We start from the raw sequence: 12306 nt of genomic DNA on the forward strand, positions 1-12306 counted from the left end.
CAGGAGGCTGGGAGCAGCTTGGTGCTGAGCACTGCTTGGGGGGCTCTGCCTCAGCCCGATGCCCCCGCACAGAACACCCTGCGGGGCACAGCTCACCCGCTGGCCTTCCTGGCTGCAGGAAGCGTTTGGCAGGCCCCACGGGCTGCAAGGGTGGCATTTTGGGGAAGTGGAAGGCTGTGCTGTGGGGAGGAGCTGCTTGCTAGACTGGGTTTGGCTCAATGAGAGGTTGATAGGAGAAAAATATTGGTGTGAGGACAGTGCAGTGTGGAGAACCTCCGTCTGTGGGGCCCCTCCAGCAGTAGGAACCTGCTCTGAGCTTGTCAGGGGCCTCACTCTGAGGCTGTCGACCTGGTGCACTCCGGAGGCCCCTTTCAGCCCCTGCTCCTCGTTCTGTGTCAGTTCAGCGATGCAGGCAGTGCCGTGAGGTCAGGCTGTGCTGGGCGAAATGCAGCAGGCAGTGCAGGGCCAGAGGGGCTTGATTTTGTGGCAGACATAGGGAAAACATGTAAAAAGAGCTCTGGGGCAGGGAGCTGCAGGATGAGCTGGGCTGGTGCTGGTGGCTTCAGCCGTGGTGCAGCCCCTGAGGCATCTGCTGGGGCAGGGAGGTGAGCGGCCCCGGGGCTGGGGCACAGCGGGACCGGGACCTGGGCACAGATTCTGTGCGTGCCGCAGCAGCGCAGGACCCGAGCCCAGCACAGCCTGCAGCGAGGTGGCTGCTTCACGGGATGGGGCCCTGCTGCACCGCCACCAGCTCCCCCGAGCTGCTCCTGCACCGCAGGGGGCTCCCATTGTGCCCCACGCCCCCTGCCCCCAGCTCCCGGGGCTGTGTGGCCCTGGCTGGGGGGGCTTTGGCCGACCCCAGTCCCCTCCGCAGCCACCGCCCCTTGCTGTGCCCACCTCCCGTGGGCAGGGGATTTGGGGCATGGCTCCCACAGTCCCTCCTCACTGAGGCACCCTGGAACCCTCCTTTGGGTCACCACCTTTATTTTTTTTTCTTATTTACCTAAACATTTCTATTGGTTTGTAGGGGTTTTAGCAACTGAAGCTCCTGGCTCTTTGGCACTTGCTTTCTCTGTCCCAGAATGAAGCTCTGCATCGCTCTTGGGGGCCTGGGCCTGGCGCTCCCCCACCCCACTGTATCCTGCCCCCCACACCCCCTCACTCCTCTGCTGCCCTCGAGCACGTCCCCAGGGACTGGTGACTGGTCTGTGCGTCTTGTTCCCCTGTCACCCTGTCCTGAGGTGTCAGTCACAGCCCTGCCTCACAGCCCGTTATTTATTGAAGAGCATCGTGCTGCTACCGTCAGCCTCTCTCTAAATGTCTTCAATTAAACCAACCCTCTTTTGCGAGTTGTCTGTCACTTCATGCAGGTTCCTGCCTCGCCTCAGCTGCTCCAGCCCCGTCCCCTGACCCCGTGCTCAGCAGAGGCGAGGTGACCACGCGGCCCCTTCCCGGGCTGCCTCTTGCCAGGCACCACCAGGCCAGGGGCTGTTGAGTACCCAAATGGGGCCTTACTGGGTGCTGCTGGGACCGTCCCCAGGGCTGGCTGAGCACAGCTCAGGCCCAGGGCGAGCCGGGTGCTCCCACCACAGCCCTGGGAGGACGCCGCAGCCCCTCTGCCTGCTCTGCCTGGCGGGGGAGCGGCTGCTGGTGGAGGCAGCGCTGCCTCCCTCCTGCCTGGGGCTGCCCGGCTCTCACCCAGGGCTGAGCTGACTCAGCAGCGGTTGCAGCGCAGATCCTGCTCCACAGGTCGGGACCACGCAGCGCCGCGGCCCTGCTCGCCTGCCGTGTTGCAATGGGGCTGCAGGGTGGGTGGAGGGCGGTAGCACGGCTGAGCCCAAAGGGCTGCCCCTGCCTCAGCCAGCGGGGCCTGCAGCTGCAGCCACCACAGCATCGGTGCCACTGGGGTTGCTGCTGCTGCCCAAGGGCCAGCTGCAGCCCAGACCAGCACCCACCACGCTCCGGACGTGCACAGCCAAGGCCCTGGAGGTGCTTTGGCACCCCAAAGTGGCACAGGTGGCTTCAGCCGGGTGCACAAACCATTCTGGAGTAACCTAACAGCGCAAGCTTTACAGAGCTGCAGCCCCCTGCGCTGCCCCAAGTCCTGCAGCCCCTTTGCCCCATGTGCCGAGGCCGCCCCGGGCACCCAATTTGGGCGCTTTGCCGGCTGCTCGCCAGGCACGAGGACGCCTGCAGGGGCGGCAGCACAGCGGCCGCAAGGAACCCCCTGGTGCTTTGCGCTGGCAGCCAAGAACGGTCCCGACTGCGAAGCGTTCAGCAAAGCCATTTATTCCACTTTCCTGCTCCCACAGATCTCCAGATAGAAACCCACGCGAGGACGTCCCCATGCCCCAGAGGGAATTCACTGCAAGTCGCTGCATACACTGGCACTCCGAGCGGGAGCCCGGCGTCGCTGCCGCTGGCCGAGTGGAGCCCTGCCGCCACGGGCAGAGGTGCTCGGCCAGCAGCCTTGTTCCTCAGCTGTGTCCACTGCAAAACACAGCTCTGTCCAAGTCAACAAAGGGCAATTCAAAATAATTAAGTTTTGTTCCTTAAAAATGAAACTGGGACCTGAATGCAGCAGTGTGTCCCTGAAATCAAAGCATAATTCTAAGGCTTCAGCACCTTCACGTAAGCACATGAACTCTCTGCAGGGGGCTGCGCAGATTGATCTGGGAAGCTCGCTAGAGTTTAATGGCCATAAAAATACATAGCTTTCCCCTGCTTCAGACAAATCCAAACCCTCCTGGCTGGACAGTGGAATCACGTGGGCAGCATTTGCAGCCAGCGACTGGTTGGAAAGTTAGACGAAAGTCTCTAGTCTCCTCACCCACTTTTAATCAATCACAAACAGGGCGGCATCACTCCATCGGCTCAGCCACCGCCTGCTCTGCCGCAGCGTCTGCCCTGGGCTGCACCGGCTGCTCTGCCGCCACGGCCTCGGCCACGGGCGCAGCCGCCAGCTGCTCCAACGCAGCCTGGCTCTCCGGCACGGCCGCCGGCTGCTCCGCTAGCTCAGCCGCGGCCTGCGCAGCCGCCTGGTTCTCGGCACTATCTTGAAATTCGTTGCCCGCTCTAGCAGGCCCCGCCAGCTCGTTCGCTGCCTTAGCCGCTGCCGCGTGGTCGATCGCCGGCTTCTTCGGCTTCTGCGTGGCTGCCACCGCCTCGGCCAGCTTCTCCTCCGGCACCATGTTCAAGATCTTCAGGGCAAAGAGCAGCTGGAATTTGGCAGTTCCAACAAAGGAGTTGCCCAGGAAGTTTGGCAGCCCACCCATGCGGTCCTTCTGGGTGTAGAGGGGGACACGAACCATGCCCATCACCTGCAACAGCACGGAGCGCGTTTCAGCAGGGGCCGCGGTGCCCTCTGCTCGCTGCGGGAGCGAGCGGGACCCCCCCACGGCCCCACACCCTCACCCCAGGCCCCACCAGCCCACGGCCCCGGTGGCAGATTCCCCCCCGCACCACCACCACCTGCCCTCACCTGTGCCCAGCCCTGCTGAGGCCCCTGCACTGCCTCTCCCCGTGCCCCCTGTTCTCCCAGCCCAGCCCACAGCACCCAGCCCTGGCCCTGCTCCCCCTCTTGCCCCCCAGGGGGGATCCCGCTGCCCAGGCTGCCCCAGGCTGCCCTTCTTTCCCTGCACGCCCTGCTCTGCCCTGCCTGAGGATGCTGCCGCTCACCCACGCGTCCTCCTCAACCGTGCCACGACCCGGGGCCAAGCTGCCTCCACTCACACAGCCCCCAGCACGGGGTGGGCACAGGGGGAGCCCCTCGCTCTGCCCCGGGGTGACCGCAGTGCCCAGGAGGAGGCCGCCTTCCTGCGCTGCCCTCGTGCCACGCGGGGAGGGCTCGGGGTGGAGCAACGAGCACGGCACCGCACCGGGGGCCGCGGGTCGGGCCTCGCCCGGGGCCTGGCGCCGCGGGGCTGCGGCCACGGGGGGCGGCGGGAGCCGGAGCCCTCCCGGCGCCACGCGGCTGCCGCAGGGGGCGGCCCGGCGGGGAGCTTTGTCCGGCCCGGCCCGGCCCTAGCGCCCCGAGCTCCGCACGCCCCTCCCGGCGCGCCCCACCTCCAGCCCGTGGTCTCGGGAGTGCACGGCGCTGATCTCGATGGTGTGCAGCTCCTCCAGGGTCAGCTGCCGGGCGTAGAAGTGTGCCACCACGCGATGTGGCCCCTCTGTCAGGTGCGAGCACAGATAGTCAGCCTCCGTCAGGCGCACGCAGCCCAAACCCAAGCCCAGCACCCGGTTCAGACCGTCCTCCAGGGACCAGTAGCGCCGATCCACGAACCCCCCGGGGAAGCCCAGCAGGCCGTCAAAGCGCATCTGCATCTGCAACAGAGCCGCGCGGTCAGGGGGGGCTGGGGGGGGCCCCAAGGCCCGCAGCGGAGCGGCCCCGACACCCCCGCGATCCCCGCAGCCCCGTCCCGGCGTCCCCGGTCCCGGTGCCCCCTCCCCGCCCCCCGCTCACCAGCACGGCGTAGCGCAGCGGGATGCGGCCGAACAGCATGCCCGGGTTGGGCGCGTAGAGCATGGCGTGGCACGAGTGGCTCCAGCCGGGGCCCAGCCGCATGGCCTCGTAGCGCGTCAGCGGCTTCAGCTCGGGCACGCCCGGCACCCCCAGCGTCGGCAGCGGCGGCAGCGCCCCCGCGCCCGCCGGCAGCGCCCCCAGGGCCGCCATCGCGCCCATGGCCGCCATCGCCTCGCCGCCCGCCCCGCCGCCCCGCAGCGCGCACGCGCGGAGGCCGCGGCCGCCGAGGAGGCGGGGCCGGGCGCCGGGCGGACCAACGGGCGCCGGGCGCCGCCGCGCCCCCGCCAATCGCCGCGCTCCCCTCTCGCGGCCCGCCGGGGGGCGGCCAATGGGATGGGGCGGCGCGGCCCGCGGCGGGCGCCATATTAGGGAACGGCCGCACGGGGCCCAATGAGAGCGCGGAGTGGGGGGGGAAGGGCGCGAGGAGCACGGCGGGAGAAAAGAGGGCGGGGCCTCCACGCGAGCCGAGCCCACCCCCAGCTACGTCACCCATAACCACGCCCCCTCCCTGAGCCACGCCCCATTCATGAAACCCTGCCCCTTACCCGGAGCCACGCCCCCATCCCTCGAAGCCACACCCACCGACCCCGCCCATCAAGGCCACACCCCCTCCATATGCCCCGCCCCCAGCCCCGCCCCCTCCCGAGGCCCCGCCCCCTGGAGCAGTCTCAGCGCCGGGTCCCGCCTTTATTTGGCTGCCGCGGCCGCTCCCGGCCCCGCGCCCCCCCCCTCCCTCCGCCCCCCCTCCCGCAGCCCCGGCCGGGTCCGGGTCCGGGTCCGGGTGGGGCCGGGGCCGCTCAGAGCCGCTCGGGGCCGTGCTCGTCCTCCAGGTGCAGCCGCGTGGGCTCCAGCAGCAGGGGCTGCGCGGAGCCGCGGCCGGGCAGCGCCTGGGCGAAGTCGGAGGAGCCTGGGGGGGGAGAAGCGGGAGGTCAGCGGGGGGAGCCCCGCAGCGCGGGCCCGGGGCGGGTTCGCGACCCCCCCCCCACCCCGAGGGCCCGGCCCGGTGCCCGGGGGGTGCCGCCAGGAGGAGGAGGAGGAGGAGGAGGAGGAGGAGGAGGGGACGTACCGGCGGTTACTCCTCTATACCGATAGAGCAGGAGTCGGGCCCCAGGGCTGCCCAGGCAGGAGGAAGGCAGACAGAGGGAAGCGTTAGAGCTGCCCGAACGCACCGCGCTGCTGTGCGCACACAGCCTGCAGACACCGGGGGGGTGGGGGGGGAGGCTCAGCTCCCCCCGGCCCGCCCCGCCTGCAGGGAGCCCCGCGGCACCGGGACGGACCCGTGGGTGCCTGGGTGGGTGCACTGCTCGCAGCCCAGAGAGGAGAAAAGGGGAAGGACAGAGACAAAAGGGGGAGGGAGGAAGAGAGAGAAGGGGGCGAGGTGCCCCTGTGTTAGCCCCCCGCGAGCAGCAGCTCTGGGCACTGCTCGGAGCAGGACCCCGCACGCTGACCCTGTGCCCTGGCTGTGAGCCTGCAGCACGCCGGCCCAGCTGGGAAGGTGCCAGGGGTTGGGCACCGAGCCCACAGCCCCCCCACAGGCAGCTCGGAGCCAGGAGCTGCACGCACAGCACCCCCCGGTCTGCGGCACCCCCACATGCCCAGCGGCACGGCCGTTACCTGGCAGGTAGACGTCTACCGGAGGGTCGGTCTCGGACTGTGTCAGGCTCCTGTGCTCGCCGCAGCCGCCGTCCTGCAGCACGTCTTCGACAGAGGGAGGGCAGCTTCCTGCAACCAGCCAAGAGCGCTGCCCGTCAGCACAGGCTCCATTACGGGCTACCCTCCGTGTGAGGAGGGGGGCCTGGCACTGCTGGTCACACCAGCCCAGCTCGCGGTGTTTCACAGGCAGGCTGACGGCCCAAAAGGCAGCCAGGATCTCACCAGGACTGCAGCGGTGCCCGTGGGATGAGCAGTCATAGCCAGCACTGTGCTGGGAGAAGCTGGGTCCATAGCCGGGCACTGCTCCCTTGCTGTGCAGTGCGACACGTGGCGCTGAGGGTGGGCAGCAGCTGCGTGGGGCAGCAGCTGCAGGCTTTCAAACTGGGCTGAAGCCCTACCAGGCTCCAGGATCTGCTGTTCCGCCTGTCAGCCCCCCAAAAGCTCTCCCACCCCATCCCTGGGCAAGGTCTGAGCAGAGGAGCAGGGCCCCTGAGGGGCAGAGGAGCCCAGCTGCTGAACTGAACCCAGCTACTTGTGCACAACTTAGAGCAAGAAGAGCTGCTTGGCAAATAAACGGGGGGGGAGCCATTGACTTTTCTCCCTCGCTTCCCAGGAGAAGCCCTGGTAGCTGTCTGGTGACACAGCAGCTCAGAGCGATGGATTTCAGCAGCCAGATGGTTCTGATGCAGTATGTCCAGCACCTGGCTGTCCTTTTCACAGCACGGCAAAAAACGAGGCCTGATGGCCGAGTGTACACTCACCCTGCTGCAGGGACAAGGCCTCCTCGATCTCCTCCCCTGCCACACTCTGTAAGAAGGAACAGCACAAGTTACTTCAGCCTTCGCTGGGCTCGTCTCCCCCTCCAGCTTTCTCCACAGAGCTGTACTCGAGGCCAGGGACTTGTGTCAGGGAGGAACAAGGGGCGCAGCAGCACCATGGGCAGCTTTACAGTGGCAGCAGAAGAGCCCTGTGGACGCTGGAAGAACAAAGCCCAGCTTCCAGCCCTGCCCTAAACACTGCTGGGCTCCTCGAGGATGGTGCTGGGCCAGTGTCAGCCCCACCACGCGCTGTCTGCAGCCCAGTGGGGCTCTCCCACCTCCCGGTTCCCAGGACACGTTAGGACAGGCCGTGTCCTTAGCCCTGTAGGTAAATGGAAGCGGCTCAGGCTGTTGGCTCGGGGCTACTCGTGCTCATGCCCCTGTCTTTACGCTGTGACTGAGGAAGTGACGCCCCTTCAGGAGCCGCCTCGTGTCCCTGTAGCCCCGCAGTGCAGCCCTGGCTCAGAGCAGCTCCCAGAGGAGCTCAGACTTACTTCTGGGGAGCTGGTCTCCCTCAGGACCAGCTCGCTGCCGCCCAGCGCTGGCTGTGAATCCGAGTCCTCAGAGAGCTTCTCTTCATCCTCCTCGTGGATCGGGGACGAGGGAGACCGTAGCGTGCTGCAGCGAGAGGAAGGCCGTTTGCAAGGAGCCACAGCGCTGCCAGCACCGTGCTCCTGGCAGCTTCGGGGGTGACGGCTGAAGCTGCCCCCACCCCTGCCCCATCCCCTGCCCAGCACGCCCCCCACCAGCAGGAAGGCAACGCAGGAGCAGGAGCTCAAACCATGGAGCTCAGCTCACCACAGCTCTCAAAATCAGCTCTGAACAGCAGGGAACAGCAGCGCTCCCGGGGCAGACCCGCGCGGTGCAGAGCTCTGCTGGGGCAACGGCACAGCTAGCACAGAGCTCCACCACGGGGCTCCCTGCCTAGGGGAATGTTTGGAGTGGAAAATCACAGGGCAGACACGGAGCTCACTTCAAATCCGTGCCCAGCAGCCTCCCTGTGCACCACAGGATGTACGACAGTACTTCCAGCTCTGACTGCAGGTCCTGCCAAAGTGACACGGAGGCAGTCGTGGTTCCTTTCTCCCCGTGACAATCTGTGAAGATCACGTCCTTACATCCCTGTCACCCTAAGTCAAGGTGAGGCTGCAAACTTCAGCCCCCTGGGGTCCTGCCAGGCCCTGGGGTGGGCTTCCCAGCAGGCAGCGAGCTGCTGGTGATGAGGAGGTGGCAAAAAGCAAGGAGCAGCTGGAGCGCAGCGAGGAGCACCACACCTGACCCCACCTCACTCAGCTTTCTGTCCCTGCGAGGGACGCTGCACAGGATCCACACCTACATCCCCCAGCACAAAGCCACCAGAGGAGGCCTCAGGCAACACCTGAAGGATCCCAACTCAGCATTTTGTCCTCTGAAATTCAGGGCACTTCTCTCCCCATTCTTTTGGTCCTGGGGAACTCCACGGCAAGCTGAAATCCAGCAAGGTTTCGCTGTCAAACACAAGCTGAGGGAACAACTGCACTAGAAATGGAGCCATCTCCAAGCCAACCCTTAGGGGACACGAGCTGGTGACTGCAGGCTGAGCACAGAGGTGGTTCCCCAATCTTCTCACTGGCCTGAGCACCCGCTGGCCTCCTGACGTTGCAGGATACCAGTGCCACCAGCAATAGGACCAGTGCCAGAGCCCTGTGAGCTCCCAGTTTGTGTGGCCAGAAGCTGTCGGGGCTGGCAAGAAGAGCGGACCCCTCTGTCCCCGTGCTGACCTATCTGGGGACTTGCTCCGCTTGCCCTTTTGGTGGCTGCTCTCCACGGCTCTGTCCATCCCGACCAGCGGCCGGCTCGCGGGGGGCATCCCATCCACCACGCCGGAGTAGCTGATTTCGTCGTACAGAGGAGCTGAGGGGATGGAGGGGGAAACGGAGCGAAGGCCGTTCAGAGCTTCCAGCAGGGAAATGGGCTCGTAGCCCGGAGGGATGTTGTCAGAGCTCTGCGGGTGAGAAAGAGAGGGGCACGTTAAGAAACCCTCACCAGGCTGGAGACCCCCCCGGGGGGAGGCCCAGCTGCAGCCCAGCACCACACCTCCTGCACTGCCTCCCAGGCAGCCCAGCAGTGACCTCCCCAGATCCTTCAGGCCCTGAGGACTCAGATAAATGAGTTCACGCTGCCACCCAGCCGGCCACGGGCAGCCCAGCCCCCTGCAAACCAAGAGGCAAGCCTGCAGCAGTCCAGGCTTAGATTGATTTCATCTGTTCTGTCCCCGCATCCTCAGGGACGTGGTTCTGGGCTGTACCACAGCTGGTGTGATGCTGCTGAGCTCTGAACTGCCTGGCCACGAACTCCTGTAGCTTCTGCTCTGGATCTCCTGAGCGCAGGGCTGCAGATGAGCCCCCCTCAGCAACCTGTTCCAACACAGCCACTAGGCTGGGGGTGAGCTGGTGGCTCAGCTGACTCACCTGCGGTCACAGAAGGAGCTAGATGTGACGGGGAAGGAAAGAGTGGGTGGCAGCTGGGGCCATGCATCAACCTACACCCCCTAACAAATAGCCCTGGGATATTTCTGAGCTTGTGCCCAAGATCACGGCTGGGGATTGTGAGAAACCAAATCAGCTGAACAAGGAATAAGTTCACAGTTGCTGCCACCTGCAGGACACAGCTTCAAGAGCCATCCCCACAGAGGCTTTTCATTTCCAGACAGCAGCTCACAGGTGCTGTTTTGTACACAGGAAGGTCAGGGAGGCAAAACCCACGGGCTCAAGTTTGGGATGCTTCCTTCTGCCTGTGAAGACCAAGGTCTGAGGGTTCAAAGGCTGCTCTTTGTGGTTCACGTCAGCAAAAGCTCAAGCCACATGGCCCAGCTCAGAGGCTGGAGGACGATCTCTCAGCCACTGACTATAACACCCTGGCTGAAACTAGTGAGCTGTCGAACAGCTCAGAGAGACACTGCTCTGCTCTCTCTCCTGGGCCACTTTGCACTGGGCCAGCCTGAGGAAGACTGCAGCCTCCTTAATATTGTTGACAACCGGCTGCATTCAGTGGGAGTACACAAAGAGGGGACAAACAGACCCTGCCTGGTGTAGGGGCCTTCCTCACCTTCCCACTTCTGGGTTCCCAGTCCCCCAGAACTGCTGTTTATCTGTCCCCAGCACAACATTCTGTATACAAACTCTCACACCAACTTGGAGAGTTCTCAACACAGCAAGCTTTATCCTTCTTGTTCCTGTAAAAGCCAAACAGCTCACAGCAGCCAGCGCTCCCGATGCAAAACCAAGCCCAGCTGTGCCTATTTGTCTACCTCCACATCCCTGCATCAGGCTAGAAAACAGAGTGAGAAGTGCCCACACCAAGCTGCCAAGGGCTGAGACAAGTGAGAGGGAGCTTTCGTATGAGCCAAGGGGACAGCAGCTTGCCTACAGCCCTACAAAGCTACGGAAATGTCTTCTGCAGCCAGGCTCCAGAGTGCGGGGCAGCCCCTGAGAGTCAGCATCAGGTCCCTCTGGTGAGCTGCTCCTGCCTCGTTTATCCCTGTGCACGCAAGCCAGGGAGGTCAGTGATGGTCTGTGCAGGGTGTGAGCATCTCGTCGCTACCACAGAGACAGTACTCGAGTGCTGCAGGCTGTGCGGGGGCACAAGGCAAACCCAGCGTGTTAGCAAAGCCTCGTGTGGGTAACACTTTCACGTGCTAGTGACACTGCTGGCAAGTCATCACCGTAGGAGACAAACACAACCGAGTCCACTTACTGTGTCCCTTCTAGGTTTCCTGCTGGGCAGGGAGACAGTGTTCACTTTAAGGGGTTTAAAGAGACACTGCCAAGAGAAAACCACGTTTTGAAGTATTTTTTTCTTGAGGCTGGTAACACAGAGACACCCAGAACTCCCTCACCTTGCTCCAGGTGACAGCGCACGCCTTCCTCTAGCTAAACACCTCGCTCTTCTTTACAACCCTTGTGGTTTCTCCCCTTACCCTATCTCTTAGCCCCGATTTTAGGCAGCAGGACTCCAACACTGAAGAGGACAGATGGATAAAACTAGGCTGCTCTGTGACAACCCCCTTTTGTTCCCGTTAAGGGCCATAAGATGATCTAGTGGCAGATCTCCCTCTCCTCACTCCAACCTCATGTCCTGACAGAGCCAGTCGTGCAGTAGCACTGCTCAGGCAACGAGCCCTCAGCACCCCAGAGACGTGTGATGTGGCCCTGAGGCCACCAGCACCGCATTTTCCATCCCATGCTCACTCAGCTGCTTGCCAGACCCTCATCTCTGAGGGAGGCTGGCACAAAGAAGCCTTTCTGGGAATCCCAGTGCCAAGGGACTTCATCAGAACGCGCTGCCACACAGGTACGTGTGCAAGTCAAACTGTCACCCATATTTGCCCAGCCAGGTGCCCTGAGTCTGCCAAATTTCTGTACCTTCACATAACTAACCCAGGAAGGGAAGGTCCCAGCTCTCCAGAAGGGCCAAGAGGCCAAGCAAGCTGTGCACACGCACGCTGCCTGCCCAGGCTGAGAGCAGCACGCAGTGTGTACTGGGCGGTGAGTTCTACTTACGGAGTGCTCGTCATGGTCAACGCTCTGGGCCAGGACGGGGCTGAACGACACCGGTGACAGAGCCCCTGGCTTTTTCCTCACGGCTCGGATCTGCAACAGGGCGCGGAAGGCTGGGAGAGAAGAGCAGGCAAGGTGAACACACGGCCGTACCAGCTGCATGCTGCAGCTCCTCATCAGCCAGAGAGCTGCCTGTGCTGACAGGGAGCAGGCCAAAGCCAAGCACTGCGGTCTGGCTGCTGGACAATCACACTTGACACTGTACAGCATGGTAAGAAAGGCCGTGCTCAGCCTCAGGCAACACACCACAAGCTAAAGAATGGTGGGGAGCTGATGTAAAAACACTTTGGGTTCATTCAGACCCCACAAGTCTCAGCCGTGGGGTCCAACTGGCCCTGAATGTCCTCTCAGCACCAGGCCTGCTATCAGCTGCTCGCTGGCCAGTGCTGTGCTGGTGAGAGACTCCACGACAGCAAGAGGGTGCTGGCTAAAATCCTGTCTCCAGCAGTGATCCCTCAGCCCTCCCACCACAACAGCTTTGATCTCCACTCCCTGCCCATTTTCTATCTGCAGATCTTTAATATTGCTAGTTCCTTGGTGCCAAAGGTGCACGAAGCAGCCAGCTGTTCTGCTGCAGCTGTGAGGACTTGCTCGTGCACAAGGAAAGCCCAGGCATCTCCTGATTCCTTGCTGCGCCCAGCCGCCCGCTAGATCGGCCAAAAGCCAGAGGACAGAGGTGCAAATCCATCCTTGCTGCATCTGCGCTCCCCAG

The 12306-nt window shown here is 63.8% G+C and overlaps 2 protein-coding genes across 6 annotated transcripts in view; both read right to left on the reverse strand.

Moving 5' to 3' along the window:
• Positions 1–2273: 2273 nt before the first annotated feature.
• NUDT16L1 (nudix hydrolase 16 like 1) lies at positions 2274–4966 on the reverse strand. 2 transcript variants are annotated; one of them, XM_084537473.1, is made up of 4 exons: positions 4466–4966; positions 4251–4326; positions 4066–4172; positions 2274–3320 (listed from the first exon to the last, which is right to left on the reverse strand). In XM_084537473.1, exons 1-4 carry the CDS (start codon positions 4691–4693, stop codon positions 2862–2864), a joined length of 870 nt encoding a protein of 289 aa, XP_084393599.1. In that variant the 5' UTR covers positions 4694–4966; the 3' UTR covers positions 2274–2861. The 2 variants fall into 2 exon arrangements, with proteins under 2 accessions (XP_084393599.1, XP_084393598.1); XM_084537472.1 differs by having other exon boundaries at positions 4066–4326; positions 4466–4961.
• A 232-nt stretch (positions 4967–5198) lies between these two features.
• Positions 5199–12306, reverse strand: part of MGRN1 (mahogunin ring finger 1) — a 51021-nt gene continuing 43913 nt past the window's right edge. Inside the window, exons 11-18 of one of the 4 annotated variants that reach the window (XM_084537149.1) lie at positions 11538–11647; positions 10732–10797; positions 8757–8980; positions 7491–7614; positions 6940–6985; positions 6140–6247; positions 5592–5638; positions 5310–5432 (exon numbers count right to left, since the gene is read on the reverse strand). In XM_084537149.1, the coding sequence (XP_084393275.1) occupies positions 5598–5638; positions 6140–6247; positions 6940–6985; positions 7491–7614; positions 8757–8980; positions 10732–10797; positions 11538–11647 (719 nt within the window). In that variant the 3' untranslated portion in view covers positions 5310–5432; positions 5592–5597. Of the gene's footprint in view, positions 5433–5591; positions 5639–6139; positions 6248–6939; positions 6986–7490; positions 7615–8756; positions 8981–10731; positions 10798–11537; positions 11648–12306 lie in introns of all 4 variants that reach the window. The other 3 variants (XM_084537147.1, XM_084537150.1, XM_084537148.1) reach the window with 3 other exon arrangements.

This window comes from Aythya ferina, assembly GCF_964211825.1.
Source record: "Aythya ferina genome assembly, chromosome: 15".
Taxonomy (NCBI): domain Eukaryota; kingdom Metazoa; phylum Chordata; class Aves; order Anseriformes; family Anatidae; genus Aythya; species Aythya ferina.